The sequence below is a fragment of the Dermacentor albipictus genome, chromosome 2, assembly GCF_038994185.2.
Source record: "Dermacentor albipictus isolate Rhodes 1998 colony chromosome 2, USDA_Dalb.pri_finalv2, whole genome shotgun sequence".
In the NCBI taxonomy this organism is placed as follows: Eukaryota; Metazoa; Arthropoda; class Arachnida; order Ixodida; family Ixodidae; genus Dermacentor; species Dermacentor albipictus.
Window position 1 is genome coordinate 108,279,108 of NC_091822.1, and position 25,122 is coordinate 108,304,229.

The 25,122-nt window shown below is 48.4% G+C and overlaps 2 protein-coding genes across 7 annotated transcripts in view; one reads left to right on the forward strand and one right to left on the reverse strand.

The window, feature by feature from the left end:
* The window catches only part of LOC135914887 (uncharacterized), a 71,538-nt gene extending 46,423 nt beyond the window's left edge, over window positions 1-25,115 (reverse strand). The window contains exon 1 of the mRNA XM_070533846.1: window positions 24,913-25,115. Coding sequence (XP_070389947.1) covers window positions 24,913-24,947 — 35 coding nt within the window. The 5' untranslated portion in view covers window positions 24,948-25,115. The remainder of the gene's footprint in view (window positions 1-24,912) is intronic.
* LOC135914885 (uncharacterized) overlaps window positions 1-25,122 on the forward strand; it is a 55,687-nt gene that overhangs the window by 7,752 nt on the left and 22,813 nt on the right. The window contains exon 1 of one of the 6 annotated variants that reach the window (XM_065447803.2): window positions 23,214-23,431. The exons of 1 other annotated variant lie outside the window; for it this stretch is intronic. The gene's annotated coding sequence lies outside the window, so the exon portion shown is untranslated. Of the gene's footprint in view, window positions 1-23,213; window positions 23,432-23,684; window positions 23,782-23,887; window positions 24,044-24,243; window positions 24,430-25,122 lie in introns of those variants that run through there. 4 more of the 6 variants (XM_065447808.2, XM_065447809.2, XM_065447807.2 and 1 more) reach the window with 4 other exon arrangements.

Below are 25,122 nucleotides of genomic sequence, written 5' to 3' on the forward strand. Positions count from 1 at the left end.
GCAGCGGCCGAACACTTTTTTGCGCACAAATGTGACCCTGTACTTTGTGGCTGTCCGTAGTAACCGGTGGTAGCATAAAGAGCATATGCGATGTCCGCAGATTGTTTATTCGGTTGCTTTGCATATAAATGACCTTATTACCTTAAAAACAAATGAGATGGGAGCCAAAGAGGTAATCGGAGGTACATTGGAGGTTTCATAATATGCAGTGCAGCTTTCAACTCATAAACCGGGTTGGCGATGGTTTCAGTCCATTAACAGCATGTCTGGGTCATCGGGTTGGCACATGTTTAGTGTGCGTGATTGCATGTTCAAGCTTTTCAAGCGTTCTTGAGCGCTTTACGGTAGGTAGGTGGGTGGGTCGGTCATATAGGTCGCTTCGTGTCTCGCATCATTTCAGCCTTATTCAATGAGAAATGGTGGGTGACCCTGATCTCGCACCTCGAGGTTGGTGCATAGAGAAAGAAAAAAAATGGCTCTGGCTTAGCTAAGATTAAGCCCAGGATGCGAAGCATACTAGCCTTTATTTTAATTGTTGAACCACTGTTTAGCCTGGTGAACTGCTGTTGCTTGGCTATATTTGGTTCGGCTAGACGAAGAAACAACTCATGCGTTACTCTGCTTCGCCTTCAAGAGTGGAACGCGACAGCGTTCCCGTCGACCCGCCAGCGACTACGCGCCCCGCATTGGACGCGGTCAGCGTCGAGCAACGCAGCGTTCGGCGCGGCAACGAAATGTGCGCCTGAGCAAGCGACGCACGCCTGAGCCTAAGAAACAGCTCGTTTCTAAGGCAACACCGCGTTCGCTAGAGGCGCTTTTGTACCGCTTTGAAGCATCGTACTCGTGGCTCAGTGGTGTCGCGTCTTGGCTACCGAGGTGGAAGGACGCGCTACCATGTGCTCCGAAGGAGCGGTGTCAGCGGCCCATTTTGGCCGCGGAAACAGGAATGTTGTTGAAGACAGCCAGGATTACCAAGTGATGCTGCCCCAACTGCCGAAAGGTCGGATTGTTTTTAATACTGTTTTTTTGCATGGCGATATCCGTGCTCGGCAGTACAGAGTTGAGGACTACCGTGACGCCCTGGACAGCTTGAAAGTGCTCCCCGAGGTTGTCGCCTTGGGAGCTTACCAAATGAACCACGTGTGGGCCGTAACAATGAAAAGCTCGGAAGCCGTCAACAAACTGCTAACAGCTGCAACAATTACTGTCAAGGGCCGGCGATGCCTGGTGGTTGATCCCAACAACCAAGACCTACGTGTTAAGATGCACTGGGTCCTCCATAACGTCAGCGATGAAGATGTACGCGAGGCCTTAGCGCCGTACGGTGAAGTTACGGAAGTTTCACGAGAGCGCTGGCGCGCACAGGGCGTGACAGACAAGGGCTCCACTACGCGTCTGGTGAATCTCAAGTTGAAGCCTGGTGTTAAAAGTGATGATATCCCGCACCAGCTGCGTGTCGCCGGAGAGCCTGCTTTATTAGTGGTGCCTGGAAGGCCACCGCTTTGTTTGCGCTGCCACGGAAAAGGTCACGTTCGCAGAGAGTGCCGGGTGCCACGATGCTCGCGCTGCAAGCGTTTCGGTCATGACGAAAGTCAGTGTGCGCCTACATACGCGAACGTCACAGGGCCCATAAGGAGTATTGACTCTTCTGAGCTCGTCATGGACGAGGCAGAAGCTGAGGAAACGGCGACAGTACAACACGCGAAGTTGGAACCACAACCAACGCCCCCGGCAACGGCCCCCGCCCCCTTGCAGCGAGCCGTTACTTCGGTGCCTAGCGAACAGCAGCCACTGCAAGAAAGGCAGCCTGACTTGTCAATGGACGCGCTGCACCGGTCGAAAAAAGCCAAGCAAGGCTCAGCAACATCGACGGATCCCGACGCGCCGAGCGCAATGGAGACCGACGTGACTTCATCATCGAATAAGCGGGCGCACATCGAGACGGTGAAAAGCGACGACCCGGGTGGTGGCCTGAATGCCGAGGAGCCGCCTGCGAAAGCGGCACCGGTACGACGCTCACCATTCAGGCCGAAGCCCAGCGTTCCCCCAGATAAACGCGAGGCGGACGCGGCGCCGAAGTAGGCGCTGGGGTCTGCACTTCACGGATGCCTGTACAACATGTCGCGCAAGTTTTTCAAGTGCACGGATGGCAACGGATTGTCACGCCGGCAACCGTCCGTCGAAGAAGGTTCAGCTGTGCCAGACATGACACTGCAAGGAATGGCCGTCTGCAATGATGCGAATGCTGTGCGCTCATGTACAGAGGTGAGCGCTGTGCGACCCGTTTGCTCCTCACATAATATGCACGGTGAAACTGAAAAGCCAATGCGAGTAGCCACACTGAATGTCAGGGGCTTAGCGGCCCGGAGAAGACAGTACCAAGTGAGCCGCCTGTTTTTGGAAAATGACTTAGATCTAGTCGCAGTGCAAGAAACTAAAATCGAGAGTGAGGATCAGACGGCCCGCATGGTGGAAACCTTTCGAACGCGCTACAATGTTTGTATTTGTCATGCTGTGGGCACATCTGGTGGTTGCGCGATATTCATTCGTAACAACATAGGCATCTCTGATGTGAGCATTGTTATCTCGGAAGCAGGACGCTTGCTTATTGTAGACTTTTTATTTTCTGGTCACCCCTGGCGAGTGATCTGTGTTTATGCACCGAATAGCGTGAATGAGCGCGTAGCCTTTTTCGAAAGAATCGAGTCTTATCTGCAGTGTTCGAAACGTATTGTTATGCTTGGTGATTTCAATTGTGTGCTGATGGCAGAAGACAGAGCTAAAGTTGTACTTTGCCGCGACAAAAGTGCAAAGGTACTAGATGCACTAATCCAAGAGAATGATTTGGAGGACCTGGGCTGGTTGCTTTCAAATGGAAATCGACCCGTGTTCACACACTTCCAGCGTGGCAGCAGTGCGCGGCTCGATAGAGTGTACGCCACGGTTGACTTTGTGAGCATGTGCACTAAGTATGAGGTAAAGCATGTCTCTTTTAGTGATCACAGTCTTGTAATGGTGACAGTTGGGGGCAAGAGAAAGAAAACGCAATTCAATTGGCAGTTATGGAAGTTTAATGTTAAATTACTGGGGGACGAGATATTTAACGAAAAAGTAAAGAAAAAAATAGAAAGCATGGCCGGCATTGCAGCAAAGTCGCGTGCGGCTGAATGGGACCAATTCAAGAACGACGTAAAATTGATAGCTATCGAAAGGGGAACACTGCTCCGTCATAAAGAAAGGGAAAAAATCGAGGAATTGCAATGCCAGCTTGATTTTATGATCAGCATGGAAGCCTCAAATCCCGGGATATACGGTAAAGACATCTGTGAAGTTAAGGGCGAGCTCGAGGCTATGGACGTCGAAAAGTATCGATCCGCAGTAATAAGGGCGCGAGCTGAGAAGATATGGTTGGGGGAAACTCCTAATAAGCGCGCACTGTGTGACGAAAGGAGATACGCAACACAAAATGAAATCAGAGAAATTACGTATCAGAACACTATTACCAGCGACATTGAAGTAATTGAACGTGCATTTGTCGAGCACTATGAGAACTTAATAGGTGTACAAAGAAGTGGGAGCATTCCGCTGACACAGGATACCCTTGATTTAATGCCACGGTTAGATGGTGATACTCGATCCCTTTTGGAGAAACCCATTAGCGTAGACGAAATAAAACAGGCGATAACTGAACTACCGCTGGGGAAGACACCTGGGCCAGACGGCCTCGGTGCCGCATTCTACAAAGCTTATGCCGATGAACTAGCGCCCATTTTACACGCAGTCATCATGGAGGCGTACGAAACGAGAGAAATGCCGCTCTCTTTCCGTGCTGCTCACGTGGTGCTGATTCCTAAAACCGACGACCTGTGGGCGCGTACCGTCCGATAACGCTCACGAACACCGACTACAAAGTTTATACGAAAGTGCTAGCAAAACGACTGCAGAGTGTCATCACATTTCTAGTCGGACCACACCAGACATGTGGCATAAAAGGTCGCTCTATCTCTACAAATGTGCATGTAGCCCGTAGTATTCTTGAGTGCTGTGACATTTTTGGCGGACGGGTCGCTATGTTGCAGCTGGACTTAGCAAAGGCATTTGACCGTGTGTCGCATGAAGCCCTTTTTTGTATCCTTGAACACGTTAACATAGGCACAGTTATACTCGATGGTCTAAAAATGATATACAATGAGTGCATAGTAAACATAGTGCTGAATAAGACACTAACTGAGAACATTAAACTCAGATCATCAGTGAGGCAAGGTTGTCCATTGTCACCGCTGCTCTTTGCAATTTATTTAGAGCCTTTCTGTTTATCTCTAATAAGTAACGAAAAAATCAATGGTTATAAGCTTGAATCGTCCCATGTTAAAGTGCTTGCATATGCTGACGACGTCGCAATCTTTTGTACAGATCGCCAAAGTGTACTAGAGGCGATAAGCGGTGCTAAAAGATATTGCAGGCAAACCGGATGCGAGATCAATTGGAACAAGAGCATCGGATTTTGGCATGGAAGTTGGGACAACACACCGTCTGTCTTTGCGGAGTTACAATGGACCGTGTCTCCTCCGAAATATTTGGGCGTACCGCTTGAGCACTACGAGAGTGCCGCGCAGTACTGGGAGGATGAGACGTCGCGCGTAAAAGAGAAAACCGGAGGATGGCAGGGTCGTGATTTGTCAATGTTTGCAAGGGCAACCGTTTGTAATTTGTTTTTAATTGCCAAAGTGTGGTATGTCCTCCAATTTTTGTCGATGACCCGTGTGAATGTACAGAAAATACACAGAGTCTTTGCTGTTTTTATCTGGGGTTCCACTTGGGAAAGGGTCAGCCGTACCAACTTGTTTCGTCCTGTTCGACATGGTGGTCTTGGATTGTCGCATTTGTTCTTACGACAGATTGTTTCTCGTTTTGTCTTCTTACGAGATCAAAGTGATTCATTCTTGCGTACGATGATCCAGATCCGTTTGAAAAGCGTTTTGACTGAATTTATTGTGTCTAGTGCACAGCCTGTACACTACCGGCTTAAAGGCTACTTGCGAGAGGTAGTCGACTCCCTTCGAATATTAAAAGCTCGGTTTTCCCTTCAGTACCTGAGCACAGTAACAAGAAAGAAACTTTACAAGGATTTAGTTGACGTTATGATGCCAGTGCCATTGTACCGAATGAAATACTATGGAGGCCCAGGACAAGATGTTTTAAAAAGAGTTAAAAAGATGCCAGTGAGAGCAAGCGTAAAGTCGTTCTTCTTTAAATTGCATACATCTACCCTTCCGGTCAAAACATGGATAGCCGACAAAGGAATATCTGTACCATGGACGACCAACTGTGCGCTATGTAACAAGCCGGAGACCATTGAGCACGCTTTCATTGAGTGCTGGGATGCAATTTTTTATTGGGATGTCTTGCAAAGAACTCTTAAAAAGGAACTGCCGATAACAGCACAGGGTATACGTTTCCTGCCGGTAGACAGCCATCAGGGCTTTCCGTATGACATGATAATGCTCCTGGGCCTCCATAGTCTTTGGAAGACACGGATGGCGGTAACGCACGCCGATGTGAATGCGCGCCCAGCGCGAGAAAATTTTGTTGAAAGCATTATTTTCATACGTGAGATATATCGTGTACAGGCAGATCCGCCTGACTGGTTGGGTAATCTTGATGAATTAGTGAATTTCAAGAAATTTTAGCTTGTCACGTTGGTCCAAGTAGTCCAACGTGTTTTTATGTATGTCATTTTGTGAATAAAGAAAAAAAAAAAAAAAAAACTCGTGGCTCAGTGGTAGCGTCTCCGTCTCACACTCCGGAGACCCTGGTTCGATTCCCACCCAGCCCATCTTGCGAGAGTTGAGCGACGCCGCGAGCGACGGCGCGAGTTGGAGCCCCGTTTCTCCTCTGTCGTGACGTCACGGTGTCACGTGGTATGGCATGGGGTTAAAGGTCATTGAAGGCGACACCGCCGCTCCTGAGGAGCTGGGTTGAGCTCTCGTAATATGCTTCGCATAAAAAAGTTTTTTTCTTTCTCTATGGTTGGTGTTGCTTAACTTAAGCGAGCGACCATCTTTCCCTTGGCACGATATGCGGGCGATGAGCGAGGGAGGGCGAGGAGGAATCGCAGCGCGCGCTACCTGGCGGGGCGTAGCCCCCTAGCGAGCGGCGCACAAAGCGCACCTTACATGCCCTCTCTAGAGGTGACGTCGGTGCATGTAACGAGCGTGGCCTTGCAGCTGTTGCTAGCAGGCGAGCGAGTGAGCAGGGGAGTGCAGAGAGATGGGAAGCGACAGAGGAGGGAGTGACGTTACATCCGCTCTCCTAGGTAGATGTTCAGTCTATCCCAACTGTTTCCCATTAACTCGTTGGTGAAATATGTCACCTTCTCGTGTGTGACGTCATTAGTGACGTCATTCCGCTTTCTACTTTCGGGTTTCCAGGAAGTAGTGCTCACATGGCGGGTCCAGGCACGTACCCAGGGTGGGGCCCGGGGGGGCCCGGGCCCCCCCCCCCCCCGAAATTATGTGGCATACCCCCCCCTCCCCACCCACGCCACCACTCCTCACACATTCCTAAAGCGCCGCCAGATCAATGTTGAGACTTGGCAGCTGTTCATCGGTCAGCATTATGCTGCCTTTTTCACTCCTTTTAGATAGCGGTAGTTATCGGCATCTCTTGTAATCTGAAGGAAAGTTTTCTCATAGATTCCGCACCCGCGCGATTAACTCGAGATGCGTTCAGTTGTCACCATCTATTCAACCATCACGCGCATAGCTGTTGCTTTTGTTAGTTCAACCTTCTTTGTTTAGGCTGATCCTGGGACCAGGAGAGGGATGCGACTTTTACTCAGCTGGCTTGTACTCTCATGGAACGAGTTGCGGCCGGAGAAAACGCCAAATGCGTTTAACGTTTGCCTTTGCTTCATTGTTTCCTTGAATTACGGCTGGCCGCTAGGCTGGCAGATGCCCGCAACCATATACACGTGATATGGGTTAGATAAGGTGGAAAATAAAATAATGTGAAAGTGCGTCCATCATGAAACCCTGCAATAACCCTTAAACCCATAAGCAAGATGACTGTCGCCGGTTACCTCATCTGTTTTTCCCTAATTGCATAGCACTTCTCGAGCAAAATTGGCAACTGGAAACAAAAATCGCAAGGAGTTGGAAATTAAGCGATCTACTAAGCTAGAGAGCCAAGGCAACAACCAAACTGCAAGCAAAAGCGAATAATAAAGAAGTTAACCGTTGTTTATGAGAATATTTATGGATCAGTATCTTTTTATTTAAAAAGTAAGTAGAGAAAACGCCGCCCGAAGTGGAGAGCAATTACTTGTTTTAAATGACCCTTCCACAGTTATCGGTCGAACCGCCTCACGTAGCCACTTCTCTCCTGTGCTTATGTGGGTGTTTTTCTAACCTTTCGCGGTGAGCGCAGTACATCTACAATCGCAGAGTCCTGCGCTCTACGCGGTTGTATGGGACTGACGGCCGCACAGCGTTACGCAATTCGCGGAACTGTCAAAACTGATCCACAAGGCGAAAATAACTGATATTCGAAACTATAACATAAGAAAGACTGAAGAAGCCGTAAAAAAATGAACCCAGCCTGAAATCAGTAAATAAGAAGCCTGGCATAGGACAAACCATGATGTATTCACTAAAATATACGAAGGACAATATCATAAGCAATCTCGAAGATATAGTAAAAGCAGCGGAAATATTCTAAGCTGACCTGTATACAGTACCGAGAAGAGTCAGGATACCTTACTTAGAAACAGTAATGAACAGGATACAGAAGCTCTCCTATAACTAGCGATGAGGTCAGAAGGGCCCTGCAAGACATGAAACGATGAAGAGCGGGAGGAGAAGGTGGAATAACAGTCAGTGGCGTAGCTAGGTCGTCCGGCACCCGGGGCCCGTAGGTCTTCTGTCACCCCCCCCCTCTCCCCCTGGGTGTAGCCGGCAGTAAGAGCTGTGTCTTCAGACGTATATGACACCGCCCCCCCCCCCCCCCCACTGGCCCCTTGCACCCGGGGCCCACGGCCCCCCTGCCCCCTCTGTTGCTACGCCACTGACAACAGTCGATTTAATCAAAGATGGAGGAGACATAATGCTTGGAAAACTGGCGGCTCTTTATACGAAGTGTCTATCGACTGCAAGGGTCCCAGAAAACTGGAAGAATGCAGACATTATACTAATCCACAAAAAAGGAGACGTCAAAGAATTTAAAAATTATAGGACCATTAGCTTGCTCCCAGTATTATATAAAATATTTACCGAAACAATCTCCAATAGAATAAGGGCAACACTGGATTTTGTCAACCAAGCGAACGGGCTGGCTTCAGGAAGAGATACCTTACAATGGATCACATCCATGTCATCAATCAGGTTATTGCGAAATCTGCAGAGTACTATAAGCCTCTCTATGTGGCTTATATAGATTACGAAAATGCATTTGATTCAGTAGAGATACCAGTAGTCATAGAGGCACTACGTAATCAAGGACTACAGAACGCTTACGTAAAAAGCTTGAAAAATATTGCTACATGCGTGTGGTATTTGTTTGTTTGAACGAGGTAAGTGGGCGCCATCACTCCAGAAAAGAGGAGGAAGAACGAACTGGGCTCGCGCTGTGAATCTAACCGGTCAGCGCTGCAACCGTTGTTGTAAATATAATCTGTAAATAGTTTCTCGTTTTACTGACTCGTCCTTCGCGTAAGAATATCTACAGAGGTTCTACAGCTGCCTTAATTCTACACAAGAAAAGCAGGGAGATGCCTATAGAGAAAGGGGTCAGACAGGGAGACACAATTTCTCCAAAGCTATTCACTGCGTGCTTAGAAGAATTCAAGCTATTAAACTGGGAAGGCTTAGGAGTAAAGATCGACGGCAAATGTCTCAGCAACCTTCGGTTTGCCGATGACGTTGTTCTATTCAACAACAATGCAGACGAGTTACAACAAATGATTGGAGACCTTAACAGAGAGCTGTAAGAGTGGGGTTGAATATTAATATGCAGAAGGTGAAGATAATGATAAATAGCCGGGCAAAGGAACAAGAGATCAGGATCGCCAGTCGGCCACTAGAGACTGTGAAGGAGTACGTTTACCTAGGTCAATTAATCACAGGGAACCCTGACCATGAGAAGGAAATTCACAGAAAAATAAAAATAGGTTGGATCGCATACGGCAGACATTGCCAGCTCCTGACTGGAAGCTTACCATTATTATTGAAAAGTAAGGTGTGCAATCAGTGCATTTTGCCAGTGCTGACGTATGGGGCAGAAACTTGAGAACAAGTTAAGGACCGCGCAAAGAGCGATCGAACGAAGATTGCTAGACATAACGTTAAGAGAGAGAAAGATAGCGGTTTTGATCAGAGAGCGAACGGGTATAGACCATATTCTAATTGACATCAAGAGGAAAAAATGTAGCTGGGCAGGTCATGTAATGCGCCGGAGAAGGAAAGCGCAATCGAGGACGACAAAACACTAAGTCGAGCGATGAAATCAGGAAATTCGCGCGCGCTAGTTGGAATCGGTTGGCGCAGGACAGGGGTAAATGGAGATCGCAGGGAGAGGCCTTCGTCCTGCAGTGGACATAAAACATGATGATGATGATGATGATGATGATGGAGGTGGTGGGCCCCCCGCCCCCGAAAAAAAATCCTGGGTACGTGCCTGGGGTCTCTATATAAAGTCTACGATTCTGTGCGGTGACCAGTGCTTTCTAATTAATTGAATTATTCGAGACACTCCAGTAACTCGTAACTAAAATTATGCTCTGATATGATGTCTATAATGAAACCCACGAATTTTGTACTATACTATATTTTTTTCTATTTTATGCGAAGCATATTACGAGAGCTCAACCCAGCTCCTCAGGCGCGGCGGTGTCGCCTTCAATACCACATGACACCGTGACGTCACGACAGAGGAGAAACGGGGCTCCAACTAGCGCCGTCGCTCGCGGCGTCGCGGCGGTATATAAGCAGCTGCGCTTGCCTCTGCTAGACACTCACGAGGTGAGATGCCTCCTGGAGAAAGAGCTGCTCGTTGGAATGAGAAGCGAAGGTTGCGGCGTGCTACAGAGACTGATTTTCTAGGTGGCTTTGGCTCAACTCTTGCAAGATGGGCTGGGTGGGAATCGAACCAGGGTCTCCGGAGTGTGAGACGGAGGCGCTACCACTGAGCCACGAGTACGATGCTTCAAAGCGGTACAAAAGCGCGTCTAGTGAATGCGGTGTTGCCTTAGAAACGAGCTGTTTCTAAGGCTCAGGCGTGCGTCGCTTGCTCAGGCGCACATTTCGTTGCCGCGCCGAACGCTTGCGTTGCTCGACGCTCACCGCGTCCAATGCGGGGCGCGTAGTCGCTGCGCCGTAGCCCATTGTCTTACACCCCTTGGCGGGTCGACGGGAACGCTGTCGCGTTCCACTCTTGAAGGCGAAGCAGAGTAACGCATGAGTTGTTTCTTCGTCTAGCCGAACCAAATATAGCCAAGCAACAGCAGTTCACCAGGCTAAACAGTGGTTCAACAACTAAAATAAAGGCTAGTATGCTTCGCATCCTGGGCTTAACCTTAGCTAAGCCACAGCCATTTTTTTTCTGCATGATTTATTTTTAGTGTCGTCCCCGGTCGTCTCGGGAGATGAGCCGGGTCTTCTTTCTTGCGCAGCATTCTGCGCAAGAAACAAGAGTGTCACTCGATGCCAGTGCCACTGAAAAGTTACAGCGACGTTTCACATCATGAACGCTTGTTACGCGCAAGCGTACGGACGCCGCGAACATGCACAGCGAGCACCACGGCGTCGAAGCAGGAACGGAAAGGGCGCGAACGCGGTCGCGGGTCACGCTTTACGTCGATCTCGACGATTCGACGCCTGGTGGGCTGCAGGGAAAGCGAGCGCAAGTGCTACTCAAGCAAAGAAGGGACGCCGCGAACATGCACAGTGAGAGAGAGAGAAGGAGATTCTTGATGGGAAGGAAAGGTATGCACAGTGAGCAAGCACCGCGGCACCGATGCACAAACGGAAAGGGCGGTAACGCGCGGATTCTCTTCTGCGCCTCCAGGCACCTTTAAAGTCCTTTGATATTATCAAGGGGCTTTAGGCACCTTTCTTCTCCGACAGCCTTTTCCCTCGCAGCTTCAAACCTAATCTCGTCGATTTCACAGACCGGTCTACGCTTATGCGTGAAAAAGGGTCCACTAAGTGTCGACGCTAAAGAAGGCAAGGTCGACGTACAGTGTGGTTCAAATCATTCGATCAATAAATATTGATGATATCTCTCTATTCTGTCTCTTTCTCATGCTCAACATTCACTCATTTCATATCTTATTGGCACAGTATTTTACGCGCAATTATGTCGACGACGACAAAAAAAATCCGAGGACACCTAAGCACTTCTTACGAGTTGTGAACGCGAAATCATTAATGTCCGATTGAACGCCGCTGAGCGGGCCTTCGCGCTTTGCGCGGCAAGTAATGTACCATAGCGGTATACGCGCTTCCCGAGACAGCAAGCAACAGCAGTCCGTGGTGCTGGTTAGGACACCGCGCGCCAGCTTCCGCGAGCGAGGCTGACCTGGCGTCGCGGTGATGCCCTCTCCCCTCACGCAACGCCTGGGGCGCTAGCGCACCTGCAGGTGTCTCTTTCGCCCATCAATTTAAGTCATAGCGCTGGATCGACACGGACAAGAAAGACGACAGGACGTGCGCGAAAGACGGCAAGGTGCATTGTAGTCTTTATTGCCCGTGTCAATCCAGCGCTATGACTTCAATTGATGCAACGAACCAACTAACCCAAAAATCTGCACTCCTTCGCCCGCCCTGCTTCGTCCAGGCGTGCTCGTGCAGCCAATGCAACTTTAGGTGCCGTTTCACTGCTGCAGACTATAGACGCCGGATTTCTTGCTCAATGGGCCGTTTGACGCTTTTGCATCAAAAATGGGGCTTATGGGGCTTCAACCCTCCCCCCCCCCCCACCGACATTTTTTCGTGCTGTCCATGCACCGCCCACCAAAGCAACTCCCGGCGCCTGAAATCATTCTGGATTTTGGCTAGAATGTCTTTTTCACGCTCGAAAAGACGTTTCACTGCGAACATTGTGAGCTCGGGCTGGATTTCGCGGCTACGCCCATGTACGGGGAGTCGCATAACTCAAGCAGCCCCCATCCGAGCACAAAGTTTCAAGGGTGTTTTAATGGCGAACGAGCTCGCCGCGGAACCTCGAGGAGGCCGCGAAATCTACGGAGCGCATGGATGTCAATTCCGAAACTTTATAGGTATAAATCTCATAAATTTTTCATGTGAAAGGTGTATTGACAATTCCAATGTTGTGCTTTAAATTTTCAATGCCGGAACTTCGTGGGTTTAATGCTGTTATAAACATTTGACGACAAAGGTGCATTGACTTTTCTAAAGTCTTACAGCACACTATCAAGCACTATCAGAGAAGTTAACAAGAGATGAAGCGTTGTGGTTGATCATTTGTGCCTGCATGTCACATAAGAAATAGCAACATTTTTTTTCCCCTACCCCAAAGCATCCATGTCAAGACACTAAAGCCAAGGTAACTACTTTCTTATTTATTTTTTCTGCTTTGACTTTTATTCACGCGGACACATTGAGCCTCTTCAATTTTTTTATTCTTGTTACCCTACCCGCGGGCTGCCAGAGCCAGCCAGAGCGCATACGTTTTTCTCGTGTTGCCCCGAGCACCGCGCGGCGCACTTCGGTTGCGCGCTCGGTTTGCTCTGGCTGAGTGGATTTTCGCCTGGCAGAGTTTTGGACGCTTTCTGGCTAGCGTCGAGACAAAGCAACAATGGTCGCTCGCCGCCATCAGTGTGGGGACTCGACGGATTGCACCGCGTTCGTTTGAGCGCAACCTGTCCGTTAAGTCTTGTCTCGCCGGTGTATAGGACACCGAGCAGCATGCGTATGGTTCTCGGTGGACCAAGCGTTTCACGTTTTCTTCGATATTCCTTCGGTAGCCACATTAGGTGCCCAAAGTAGGCATTCGATTGCAGCCAACATACTTTCCTTTGCGTTTCTTCATTTCGGTGCCCCCGCCCCACAAAAGGAAGAAAAAAATACATTGTGGCGGCGCAGTGAATTGTCGCATGGTGAGAGTTCGATTTTGTTACTTCCTTTGCGGAAAGTAATGGGCCACGGGACGCTTCAGTTGCCGGATACTCTTATTGTACCATTGCCGTAGCAATTATATGGACATCCCAGGCGCATTCCTGCCGTCGCCGTCGCCCTCATATTCCGCATAAAGTCTAAGGGCGATAACATCGTGACCGCGCACCGCATGCTGTACGTGCGAGTGAAAGCGTGGGGGTGGGGGGTTGAATGGGTGAGCCGACGATGGTGACTCAGTCTTGTGTGCGCAAAGGAGAAAAGCGGGGAGCAAGCGCGTCGTGCGCTGTACATCGGAGGGAGTGGATGGAATGGGGGCGGGATCTAGGATTCTGTGAATCTGTGATTGCGCAACATGTTTATTTGCCTTGTTTGACGCATTATATGCAGTGACTTTTTCTTAGATACGTAGATTTATTAGAGACTTATACGTATATTTAAGTATCTTGTTGCGAGGTTTTGTGTATACGGGCAGTGAACTTTGTTTGCACTGACACTTTTTTTAAACCTTTATCAAGGTGTATCTTCGCATTTGTATATCACATTGTATCTTCGCATTTCTCATTTACGAGGGCGAGTCAAATGAAAGTGAGCAACCCACCCCGCGCAATAATGGTTCTGTTCATCATCTGCAAGGCATGCGCGTAGCAGAGAGGCATCTCTCATTTACAAAAGTGACACGCAGGTGTGAGGATAAAGGTTCTTTAATGATCTCATACACTGGCTTGAGCATGGTTGCGTGACATAAATCACACTCCAAAAGTTGAACAGCGTGTTGCCGTGAAGTTTTTGACAGCTGAAGGTATTTCCCAAAAAGAAATTGGTCGCCGTATGGCCGCCGTGTACGTTGAACATTGCATTTCATTGGCAACTGTGAAGACCGGGCCAAAGCCATCGTGCAGTCACCCCCAACAAAATTGCAAAGGTTGATGTGCCGATGAAACAAGAACGGAGGATAAGCATCGATGAACTTGCAGAGCGTGTGAACATCAGTCACGGCTCCGTTCACACCACAATTCATGAACATCTCGATTATCGGCTCTTGTGTGCGCAATGAATGCCCAAGATTCTGAACCACCGCCAGAAGACGGAGAAGTTCGGCACCACCTTGACTCATCTAATCCGCTATCACAATGAGGGTGGCGACTTCTTGTCATGCAATTTTGATCGGGGACGAACCATGGTGCCACTACTACGAGCCTGACACACGACGGCAAAGCTTACAGTGGAAACATTCGAATTCACCACGCCCAAAGAAAGCAAAGGCCATCATTTTCACCGGAAAGGTGTTGTCGATTTTTTTTCGATCGTCAGGGGCCATTATTGATAGAATGTGCTAAATCTTGAGAAACTATCAATCGTTTCCGGTATTGTGAAACGCCGGAACGGCTGCGTGTCGCAATCAAGAACAAATGACGTAGAAAATTCAGTAATGGAGCCATTTTGCTCCACGACAATGCCCGCCCCTACGTCGCTGATGTGGTTAACACAAAACTTGCAAATTTCAAGTGCAAAACACTGAAACATCCGCCATGCAGCTCAGACCTGTCGCCTTGCGACTTCCACATTTTGGGGCAACCGCAAAAACAGCTCAGGGGTACCAGATTCGTGTGGGACGATGACGTGAAAGAGTCAGTTGCAAACTTTTTGAAGCAGCAGCCCAAGGAGTTTTATGAGACAGGAATCATGCGGCTCGTTAGTCAATGGGACAACCGCCTAAATGCTCATGGAGATTTCTTTTAAATAAAGTACCCCGTTTGTGATATATTCGCATTGGCTCACTTTCATTTGACTCGCCCTGGTACATTTTGCAGAACTCCTGCTTTTTATACGTGCTCTCTGTTGCGACTATAATTTCGGTGCAATTACTCACGATACACGACCGGTGACAGCTGCTTCTGCGTAATACATTGGAACAAATGACAGCGCCATTGAGGTTTTTCACTGGTCGTTGCATATGTACAAGAATGTAAACACGGTTATTGAATGACAAAGTTGTATTAACATATTTGTCCTCAACTTGTTAATTTCATAGCCTTTACATTTTTCATATCAGCGGCCTGCTTTGCTAGTTTCGAACTGATATAGTTCTAAACTTCGTGTGATGTTTTCTTTACGTATTAAATAGACAAAAAACATGGAAGCATTGATATCAGTAATTTAGGTCAAAATATTTGAGACATACCAGTATATTCTTTTATGAAAAAATACATATTTTACTTGTTTTGGCAGTGCATAGCGTTCAAGAATTCATTTGCAGCATCTGTGGCAGTGGCAATGCAAATATTATTCATCTATTTGATCCCTCGACAATCAGTTTCGTCCGCTGTAGATGTACTATTAGATGCAACTCACAGAGTTATGATATCGTTTTTCATTGTTGAGCTACATAGTTCTAAACTTGATAGTTTCGTTTTAGGAAAATGTGCGATTTTGGCCAATTTTGATGAAGAATTGACAACGTAAATGAAAAATTCGGAACTAGCAGTCAATAGAATGTAAGCTTTTCTTTTAAATGCGGCAAACCTCGTCAAATTTGGCGCAGAGGTAACCGAGAAAAACGAATTCCCCTTCTACGTGTATTTAGACAGGAGCACAGGAGTTAAAGCTTTCTCTTGAGGAGGAGGCCGAGTTGCAACGTGAGCTCCCCCCCCTCCCCCGAACGAAATTTCTGGCTAGGCCACTGCCTGACACGCATATCTCACTTTCTAGAAATAGAGGGTCGCTTTCATCCAACAGAGACACTGTTTAGGCCAAACCTTGGCACTCATGACAGCCTCCTACATGTGAGGGGAGGTGCGCTGTGTTTAAAGACAGTCGGTCGCGCAAACCGCCACCCGAGCATCCTCATGGCGATGGAGCTCCGTAAAGCTTTTGACACTGTGACGCATGAGGCAGTCATCGAGGCAGCTGAGATACACGGAATCACATGCCGCCCCCTAAACTTTGTGCGTTCCTTCCTTCAAGATCGCGCTTTTTCCACGCGGGTTGACGAAGACGTCGGAAAGTTTTACCCACGCATGGCGGGAGTCCCGTAATGCTTCATGCTCTCACCCCTCCTCTTTAATTTGACTATGATAGGCCTGAGCGACTGGAGGCTATTTCCGAACTGGGCTTCACAATTTACGCAGATGAAATTATGTTACGGACTGTGTCACAACCAATTGACGACCAGCAGGAGTCCCTGGAGGCGGCACTTGACGTTATTGACCACTACCTGCCACAAACTGGCATGCGGTGGTTTCCAGAGAAGACAACCTATGTGGTGATCCGAGGTTCAACGCAGGACGAAGCAGCCCTCACGCTCACTCTCGGAGGCGAAACGCTGCAGCGAGCGGAAAAATCAGTGCGCGTTCTCGGTATACCCATTGACCACACAGCTAGGCACAGCGGATGCGTCCCTCGTAGACCTTCGTCGGACGTGGCACAACACTACGCACCTCATAGAACGAATATGTTTCCGCATGGGCTGTGCTGGTACCGACGTATGCCGAAAGCTTGTTAGTGCTTTGCTGACATCCCGAGCGATATACCGAGCACACTGTTATGACCTGCTTGCTCGGCACTGGACACAGCTAGAGGTACTCCACAGATCAGCTCTCCCTGTTATCACAGGGCTACCGAAACACACGCGTGTCGAGGAGCTACATCGCTATGTACCCTCCGTGCAAGCATCGAATCAGCGCAGGTAGGACACGAGGAACGCCTGAAGCACACCAGACAAGGCAGGACTCTACTCGCCTACATGGGAAAGGATATATCAACTTTACCACAACTGCCGTCCGACATTTCACCGTGGCATGACATTGCTGTCGTCGACACTACGCCAACGCCCCGAAACATGGGCGCCCAACATGCGCACCACCGGGCAGCATTCGTTGCGCGTCATGCGAAGAAATTGGCAGACGCACCGCCAAGCCACGAACAAGTGTACACTGTTGCCGCTTTAATTCGACCCACGCACCAGCGAGAAAGCAGTCGCCTACCACGTAGCGGGTTCTTGTGCGACACATTCTACCTTTACAACTGCTGATGCCGACGACCCAACGGAACTTGAACTCCGCGCAATAGTCGGGGCGTTAGATAGAATTTCAAGCACATGCGCGCAAGCAAAACCCATCGATATATGCACCGACTCTCAGTATGCGCTGCATGCCTGCAAGTCGCGCCACACAGCATCATCGGAAGTACTCCTAGTCAAGTAGGCCTTCAGGCGTGCGGAGGCCCACGGTGTCACTGCAACACTTCATTGGATCCGTGGTCACCAGGGCATCGAGGGAAATGAGAGAGCCTACGAGGCGGCGGGCGCCCTTCTTTCCAACCGCGTCTTCTCCCGGGATGCTTCAGAAACCCTCACAACCAGCACAAGCAGCACGACAAATGGAGCCCCTTATATAGGACCCAGACAGAGCTCTGAGAGCAGCAGCTAACCGACGCAAGAGGAAACTCCGTGAGACTGTGCCCCCAGACCCAGACCCACTTCCTGCGGGTCTTCCCAGGTCGGGGCACGTGCAGCTGCATAGGCTCCGTTCCGGCTTCGTCCCCACACCGGATGTGCTGGAGCAGTGGCGGCAGTACCGGCCACGCCGAGAAAGACACCCTCCATCTCCTAACTCCCTTCCATCGCACCCTCCCAGAGCCTCCGCGGACCAAGAAGCACCACAGGCCCCACACAGGTGCCCTGACTGTGACATGGCCACGCGGCCATCTACAGCCCATCTGCTTTGGGAGTGCCAGCGACGCGCTCAGAAGCGGGACCACCACCTGAGGGCGGTGCGAGTGTCGTCCTACGAGGAGTGGATTAGACCGGCAACTGGCTCGATGGATTCCGACAGAGTCATTCTGGACTCGCTTTTTGCTTTCGCCAAGGACGCGCAGCTCCTAGGACGGCTCTGAATAGGCCTCCTCCCTCGTCTTCCTATTCCCCATTATAGGCCTTCGAGCCATCCCTCAATAAATACATATTCTCGTCATCATGCTTTCCGGCTACTGCAGCTTAACGTTTACTGGGAAACGCTGGCTGCGAACGCTATGCACGAAGGCGAGCTTTCTGGTAGAAATGCGGCCTCTTGCGTGGATTGATCTGCGGTTATTGTTTCGCACTTTTGATATTTCAGTCTGAGAAAAACTAACAAAAGGGCATGCGCTGTCGGTGTTTTTTTTTTTTCATTTATGGGCAGCCGTTTTCGCAATTCCGCGGAATAACTTTGTAAAGAATGAAAGACAAGATGTGAGCAACTTTGGTGGTAGAGAATTTGTTGGGTATGCGTGGTTCGAAATTCTTTTTGTCGAAACGACGTCCAGCGCCGACGCGGGACGCGGGATGTTCTGCCACACGGGCTCGATCGTTAACGCTATCGCGTTGAAAAGCTTATAACTTAAGCTTCGCTTTGTCAATGTTCTCATGTTTGTGTGCGTGGCGTCCTGTGGCTTCAGGCGGGTTGAGGTTGTTGGTGAGCGGCCTTGAACTACATTTTCGGTTTCAGGGCATTTTTCATCTGGTTTCACTCATCAGCAGCCTATTTGTTTATTAACATCAGCCTATTTTATGTCCACTGCAGGACGAAGGCATCTCCCTGCGATCTCCAATTACCCCTGTCCCGCGCCAACAGATTCCAACTTGCGTCTGCAAATTTCCTCATTTCATCACCCCACCTAGTTTTCTGCCGTCCTCGATTTCGCTTCCCGACTCTTGGCACCCATTCTATGACTCTAATGGTCCACCATTTATATATCCTACACATTACATGGCCTGCCCAACTCCATTTTTTAATCTTAATGTCAGTTAGCATATCGGCTATTCCCGTTTGCTCTCTGATCCACACCACTCTCTTCCTGTCTCTTACCCTTTACACCTTACATTCTTTGTCCTATCGCTCTTTCCGCGGTTCTTGTTTTCGAGCTTCTTTGTCAACCTCCAAGTTTCTGCCTCATAGGTTAGCACCAGTAGAATGCAGTGATTGTACACCTTTCTTTTCAATGATAGCTAGTGGTAAGCTTCCAGTCAGTATCTGACAATGTCTGCCGTATGCACTCCAACCCATATTTCTTCTTCTGTAAATTTCTTTCTCATGATCAGAATCCCCTGTGAGTAATTGATCTAGGTAAACTTATGCTTTCACAGACTGTAAAGGCTGACTGGCGATCCTTAACTCTTGCTCCCTTGCAAGGCTATTGAGCATTATCTTTGTCTTATGCATATTAACCTTCAACCCCACTCACACTTCGTCTTTTAAGGTCCTCGATCAATCATTTTTTGCAGTTTGTCCCCAATGTTGCTGAACAGGACGTCACCTGCAAATCGTAGGTTGCTGAAATATCCGCCATTGATCCACACTCCTAAGCCTTCCCAGTTTCATAGTTTGAATACTTCTTCCACGCATGCAGTGAATAGCAGGGGAGAGATTGTGTCTCCTTGTCTGACCGCTTTCTTTATAGATATATTGCTACTTTTCTTGTGGAGAACCAGGGTAGCTGTGGAATGTTTGTAGATATTTTCCAACATATTCACGTATGGCTCCTGTGCTCATTGATTGCGTAATGCCTCTATGACTACTGGTATTTCTACTGAATCAAATGCCTTTTCATAATCTATGAAAGCCATATATAGAGGCTGACTGTACTCCGCGGATTTCTCGATTACCTGATTGATGACATGGATGTGATCCATTGTAGAGTATCTCTTCTTGAAGCCTGCCTGTTCTCTTGGTTGACTGAAGTCAGGTCTTGCCCTTTTTCTATTGGAACTTACCTTGGTGAATATGTTATACAATACTGGAAGTAAGCTAATGGGCCTGTAATTTTTCAATTCTTTAACTCCTCCCTTTTTGTGGATTAGTATAATGTTGGCATTGTTCCAGTTCTTTGAGGCCCTTAATGTCGTGAGATATTTCGTATAAATGGCCGCAAGCTTTTCAAGCATGATATATCTCCTCCATCTTTGATTAAATCGACTGGTATTCCACCTTCTCCTGGCGCTTTTCCCCGGCTCCATGTCTTGCAAGACCCTTCTAAATTTATCGCTAGATATAGAAGGGATCTCAGTATCCTGTTCACTACTACATCGAATGGAGGTAGCGTGGCTGCTCTGGGTACTGTACAGGCCAGTATAGAACTATTCTGCTACTTTTACTATATCATCGAAATCGCTGATTGTAGTACCCTGCTTATGTTCAGTGCATACATCTTGGTTTGCCCTATGCCAAGTTTTCTTCTCACTGTTTTCATACTGGGGCTATTTTTTTACTGCTTCGTCAGTCATTCTCACGTTATAATTTCGAACATCCCTTGCTTTCTCCTTGTTGATCAGTTCTGAAAGCTCCCTGAATTTTATCTGATCTCTTGAGTTGGACACTTTCGTTCTTTGTCGTTTCTTTAGGAGGTCCTTCTTTACTTGTGAGAGCTTGCCTACTGGTGGCCTTGGTGCCTTACCTCCTACTTCAATTGCTGCTTCTGAGGCCAGTCTAGTTACGGCTTCGTTCATTATCTCTATGTTATCTTCATCCCTATATTTGTTTGCAAGTGCCAGCCTGAATCGATCTGATCTTGGCCTTACTGCGTCTAGGTCGGCCTATTTCTTCTTGACTAATTTTACTCTTTCTCTTCTCATATTGAGGTAAATCCTAGACCTCCCTAACCTATGATCACTGCAGTTTACCCTACCTAACACGTCTACATTCTGCACTAAGCTGTTTCTCCATTAGGGCTTTTCCAGGTCCACTTTCTGTTGCTACGCTTCTTGAAGAACGTATTCATTATTCAGAGCGTATTCCTTTCCTCGAATTCTGCCACCATCTCTCCTCTAGTGTTCCTAGAATCGATGTCTTAGTTGCCAACTGCTTGTTCACCAGCCAGCTTTTTGCCCACTTTTGCACTGAAGTCGCCCATGATTACAGTATACTAAGTTTGCCCTTTTCTCATCGCTAATTCAACATCTTCATAGAACTGTTCTATTTCTTAATCATCTTGAGTGGAAGTTGGAGCGTAGGCTTGTACTACATGTTTTCGATATCTCCTATTTAGCTTTATTACGACTACTGCTACCCTCGCATTAATGCTGTAGAATTTGTCAATGTTGCCCGCTACGTCCTTATGGATTGGGAATGCTATCCCGTATTGTTTCTTATCTGGGAATCCTCTATAGCAGAGGGCGTGGCCGTTATTCAGCACTGTATAAGCCTCGCCAGTTCTTCTAACCTCACTAAGGCCAGTAATATCCCCTATAATGCCCGATAGTTCCTCAAAGAGTCCTGCTGAGTTAGCTTCACTGGAGAGTGTTGATGTGTTGAATGTTGCCAGGTTCAGTTTCCAGTGGCGGTCTGTCCAGGTCCGGAAATTCTTAGCACCCTCTGCTGCGTTGCATGTCTGACCGCCGCCTTGGCCAGATGCTCCGCAGTTGCTGGGGGCTAAGGGCCATGGCTTTATTGAAGGAGTCATGAGGGAGGTAGTGGCCGAATACTGCACCAGGGAGGCCAATTCCTGTTCTAATGAGGGAGTGTCTTTTGTTGAAGCTTAGTGGGCCTTCCTAATTTCAAGCGACAGCTACATATATTTGCAATAAACATTCCATTTCTTTTACTGAAATCTGTCACGACGCTTCTCTTTCTCACATTGCTGTCCTCATCATGGGTCGTGGTTTAAAAGAACGTGAGGCAAATGGGCTTTTTATCTAAATATTTAGGTACTGTATACTTACACAGGCAGAAAATATTGTACTATACTACAGGCAGGAAAGGTTCACTAGCCGAATTCATTGCCTTTTACTTTAGGCTAGATGGCTGCAATGACGGTATCCATTTATCAGTCTTTTAAGAACGTACATTGTGACTTGCTCTTGTTTCTCACTTATTAAAAATAATAAATTCCGTATTTTTACGTGTCAAAGCCACGATCTGATTATTAGGCGCAGCAAGGGACTTCGAAATTATTCTTACCGTTTGGGGTTCTTCAACGCGCACACCTAAACCTAAGTACACAAGCGTTCTTGCATTTTGCCCCGTTTGAAATTCGGCAGTCACGACAGTGATGGAAACAGCGACCTCCATGTTGCTTTTTGACAATCGCAGATTGTATCTCTGCTAATGTGAGACTGTTTGAGGCCATGTGCTCTTTATAATTCTTACGTTTCACACGCATGCCTTGTATCTCGATGAATACAGTATCTTGAGTTATTGGTAACGTTGCCGTATTTATTCACCTTGTTTTGTCCTATATATTTTACGCCAGCACGCAGCTGCAACTTCACGATCAAAATATGTGTCATTCGTTCTGTAGGAGAACCTCTACATCCTTAAGTACACACCATATGCGTTAACTTTGTTTTTTGGAAACAAATTGGGTGAGCGCAAGCGAAAGCGCGGCAAAAGCAACTAGCTATCCGCTCGGCTCAAAACTTATTTTGGTTTCGTTTTATGGTAAGCGCTCCACCTCCGTTTTTAAGGTTAGATGTCAATATGGTTATGCACGTAATTGTACAAACTTTATTTGCAAAAATGAGCTGACGGTGGAGTCGTCCGAGGTGGACGGCGTCCCTAGTTCAGGATGCCGTGGGCCTGAGCCGATAGCCTGGCCTTGCTCGCCAGACAGTGCTGCTTGTGAAGGCTCAGGCTTGACAGCTGGGTCTCCCACTGTTCGACGGTTGGTCGGGTTATGTGTGGCGTCGATGGGCTGGGCCCACACTCCTATACCATGTAGTATTGAGCGCAGAGGAGAAGGCACACTTGTAAGTGTAGCGCACACTATATATGGCGTGTAGCAGGGTGTCGTGTGGGAATGTGCCGATCTGTAGTTCGAGGAAGTTCACAGCCGAACGTGAGAAATTTTGAAACAGTCAGCGAGCGCAGAACCTAATTTTGCGTAATAACGCTCCTTTATCTGTTTCGACACAACATGGCGGCGCAAGTGGACGTGTCACCACCCTGCCCAGAAACTGTGTCTGATAGCCTCCGGGACTGTCACTTTGCGCGCGACATGATGTTTGTAATTTCGGAGGCCAGATATTTTTCTGTGCAACAGCTTACTGCACCGAGGCGCTTTCTGCCGCGGTTGTGGCGGCACCTATTTTGGGAGACACCAACTGCGGGATCGCTTTGTGGGCGTTTTGTGAGGCGCTGGTTTGTGTCTTGCCGGTGCGTCGAGCAACCCGTGCTCGTAAAATTTTCACGTTGGCGAAAAAGGCGTGACTTCTGGCGTTGTTGGACTTGTGCTCAAGTCAGCTGTGGCGCCTTTAAACCGATGCATCCTGGCCTCAAGCGTACCGACAGAATTTCCTGACCACCAGTCTGCTTCGTTCGCGCTGAAAGGTGACTCGTGAGCCATTCGATTTCCAACTACGCGTTGCTTGTTTCTTGGCGCAACCAACTTTCATGTTTCGTATCACTTCGCAAACATCGGCACATGTTTCCATTTTCTTGGCGCATACGATGGCACAATTTCACTAGTTTTGACCTCGAGTGAGTAGTGTGTGTCGTGTAGCTGTGTCGTAAAAGCACGCCAATCGACCTCGGCGTTCGTTCCTCGATCGCGCGCCTACTTCCGCTGACAGGAAATGCGTGCAAACACATCGATTAGGATCAGGACCAAAGCTTCATTGTGGCTCAAACATTCCACGGCTTACAGTGGCTTCCCTGCGCACGGATAGAAGCACGAAAACGTCAGTCACGAAACTTCTCAGCCCTGTAGTGCCCTGTTTAGAGCAACCGGATTTCTGGAGCAGGGACGGTGCTTGCAGCGCGGATTCTATTTATACTTTGCATCACTGTCCGAGCGCGCCACCAGCTCCTCGGACCCGATTAGCAGGGTGACAGATGTTGCAGAAAACAGCTATTTATAACCTAACCGAGGACAGTACAGCGAGGGCCAGGCGCGAAGAAAATTTCTCTTCACAACTGGGGCGCCGCTCCAGAGATCTGAATGTAAGCTTTTCTTTCTGCATTTACGAAAGCGCGTATTGGCTTGAATATCGCGCCTGGCATGCTGCGGGAAGAATTTGGGAGACCGCCAGAATTCGTAGGGCCAAGCGAATGACGGTTACTGCGACCGCGAGGCAGAGCGCGGCCGTGCGCTAACGCGGGTGCCTTGCGTCTTTAGCGCGAACGAGAGCGCGCAGCTGCGTGGGGAGCGGCTCTTTCAAGTGTGTCGGCGGCACACCTCGGAGCTCAGCAGGTGTTCCGGTCGGTCGTATCGGTCGCGCTTAACAGGCGCTCTGCCCATATCACTTTTCCTCGGATCGTGCGTTGCGCCGTCTAAACTAGCACCGGTGCCCGTTGGCAAAGCTGCGGCCTCAGCGCTCCAAGTTAAGGTTCACCTTGCCTTCGTGAATTTTCCTGTCATCCTCCTTGTTTGTTCGTTATCAAGCTGCTTCATATTCTCTTCTCACTCGGCCTACAACGCGCTAGCAGGAAAGGCAGTTGGCGCATCGTCATTGTTTTCGATTCTCACTTGCCGACGGTGTGTTCGCTCTCTTAGTATAAGAACAGCCTAAGGAACGCCAGGTGCACAATCGTTAGCATTGTCCTTGGCTTGTTAGCTTGGTTTTCCCAATACACTTGTGTAGCTAGCAGCAAATGCTTGATTTGAGGATGAATATATAAGACCGACACGTTTACAAGGAACTGTAGTAGTGGGATCACCCTCTTTCTTCTATGTTGGACTTTTGGCACATGAAATCGCAGAGTCGTCCTTCAGGAGTTTGGGTAATTGCATCCTTTGTCATAGGCGTCATATTTGACACTGTAGTGTGTTCGATTCGGCTCTCCTTGACAAATTTGAAAATGCAACTCACATTTCATGTTGCTCGTAAAGAATCTGTGGTAGCATGCCAAGAGAAACTCCATAGCAGAGACAGCATGCCTTCCCTAGAAATTGCGCAGGTATTTGGCAGAGTTGCAGCCAAGTTTCACCAGAGCATGGAGCGCTGTTTGTTTGTGTCCATGAACAAGTGTGTGGGACCTCCTTTTTTTCCTCGAGCAGCAGACTGATGGTGACTGCCTGG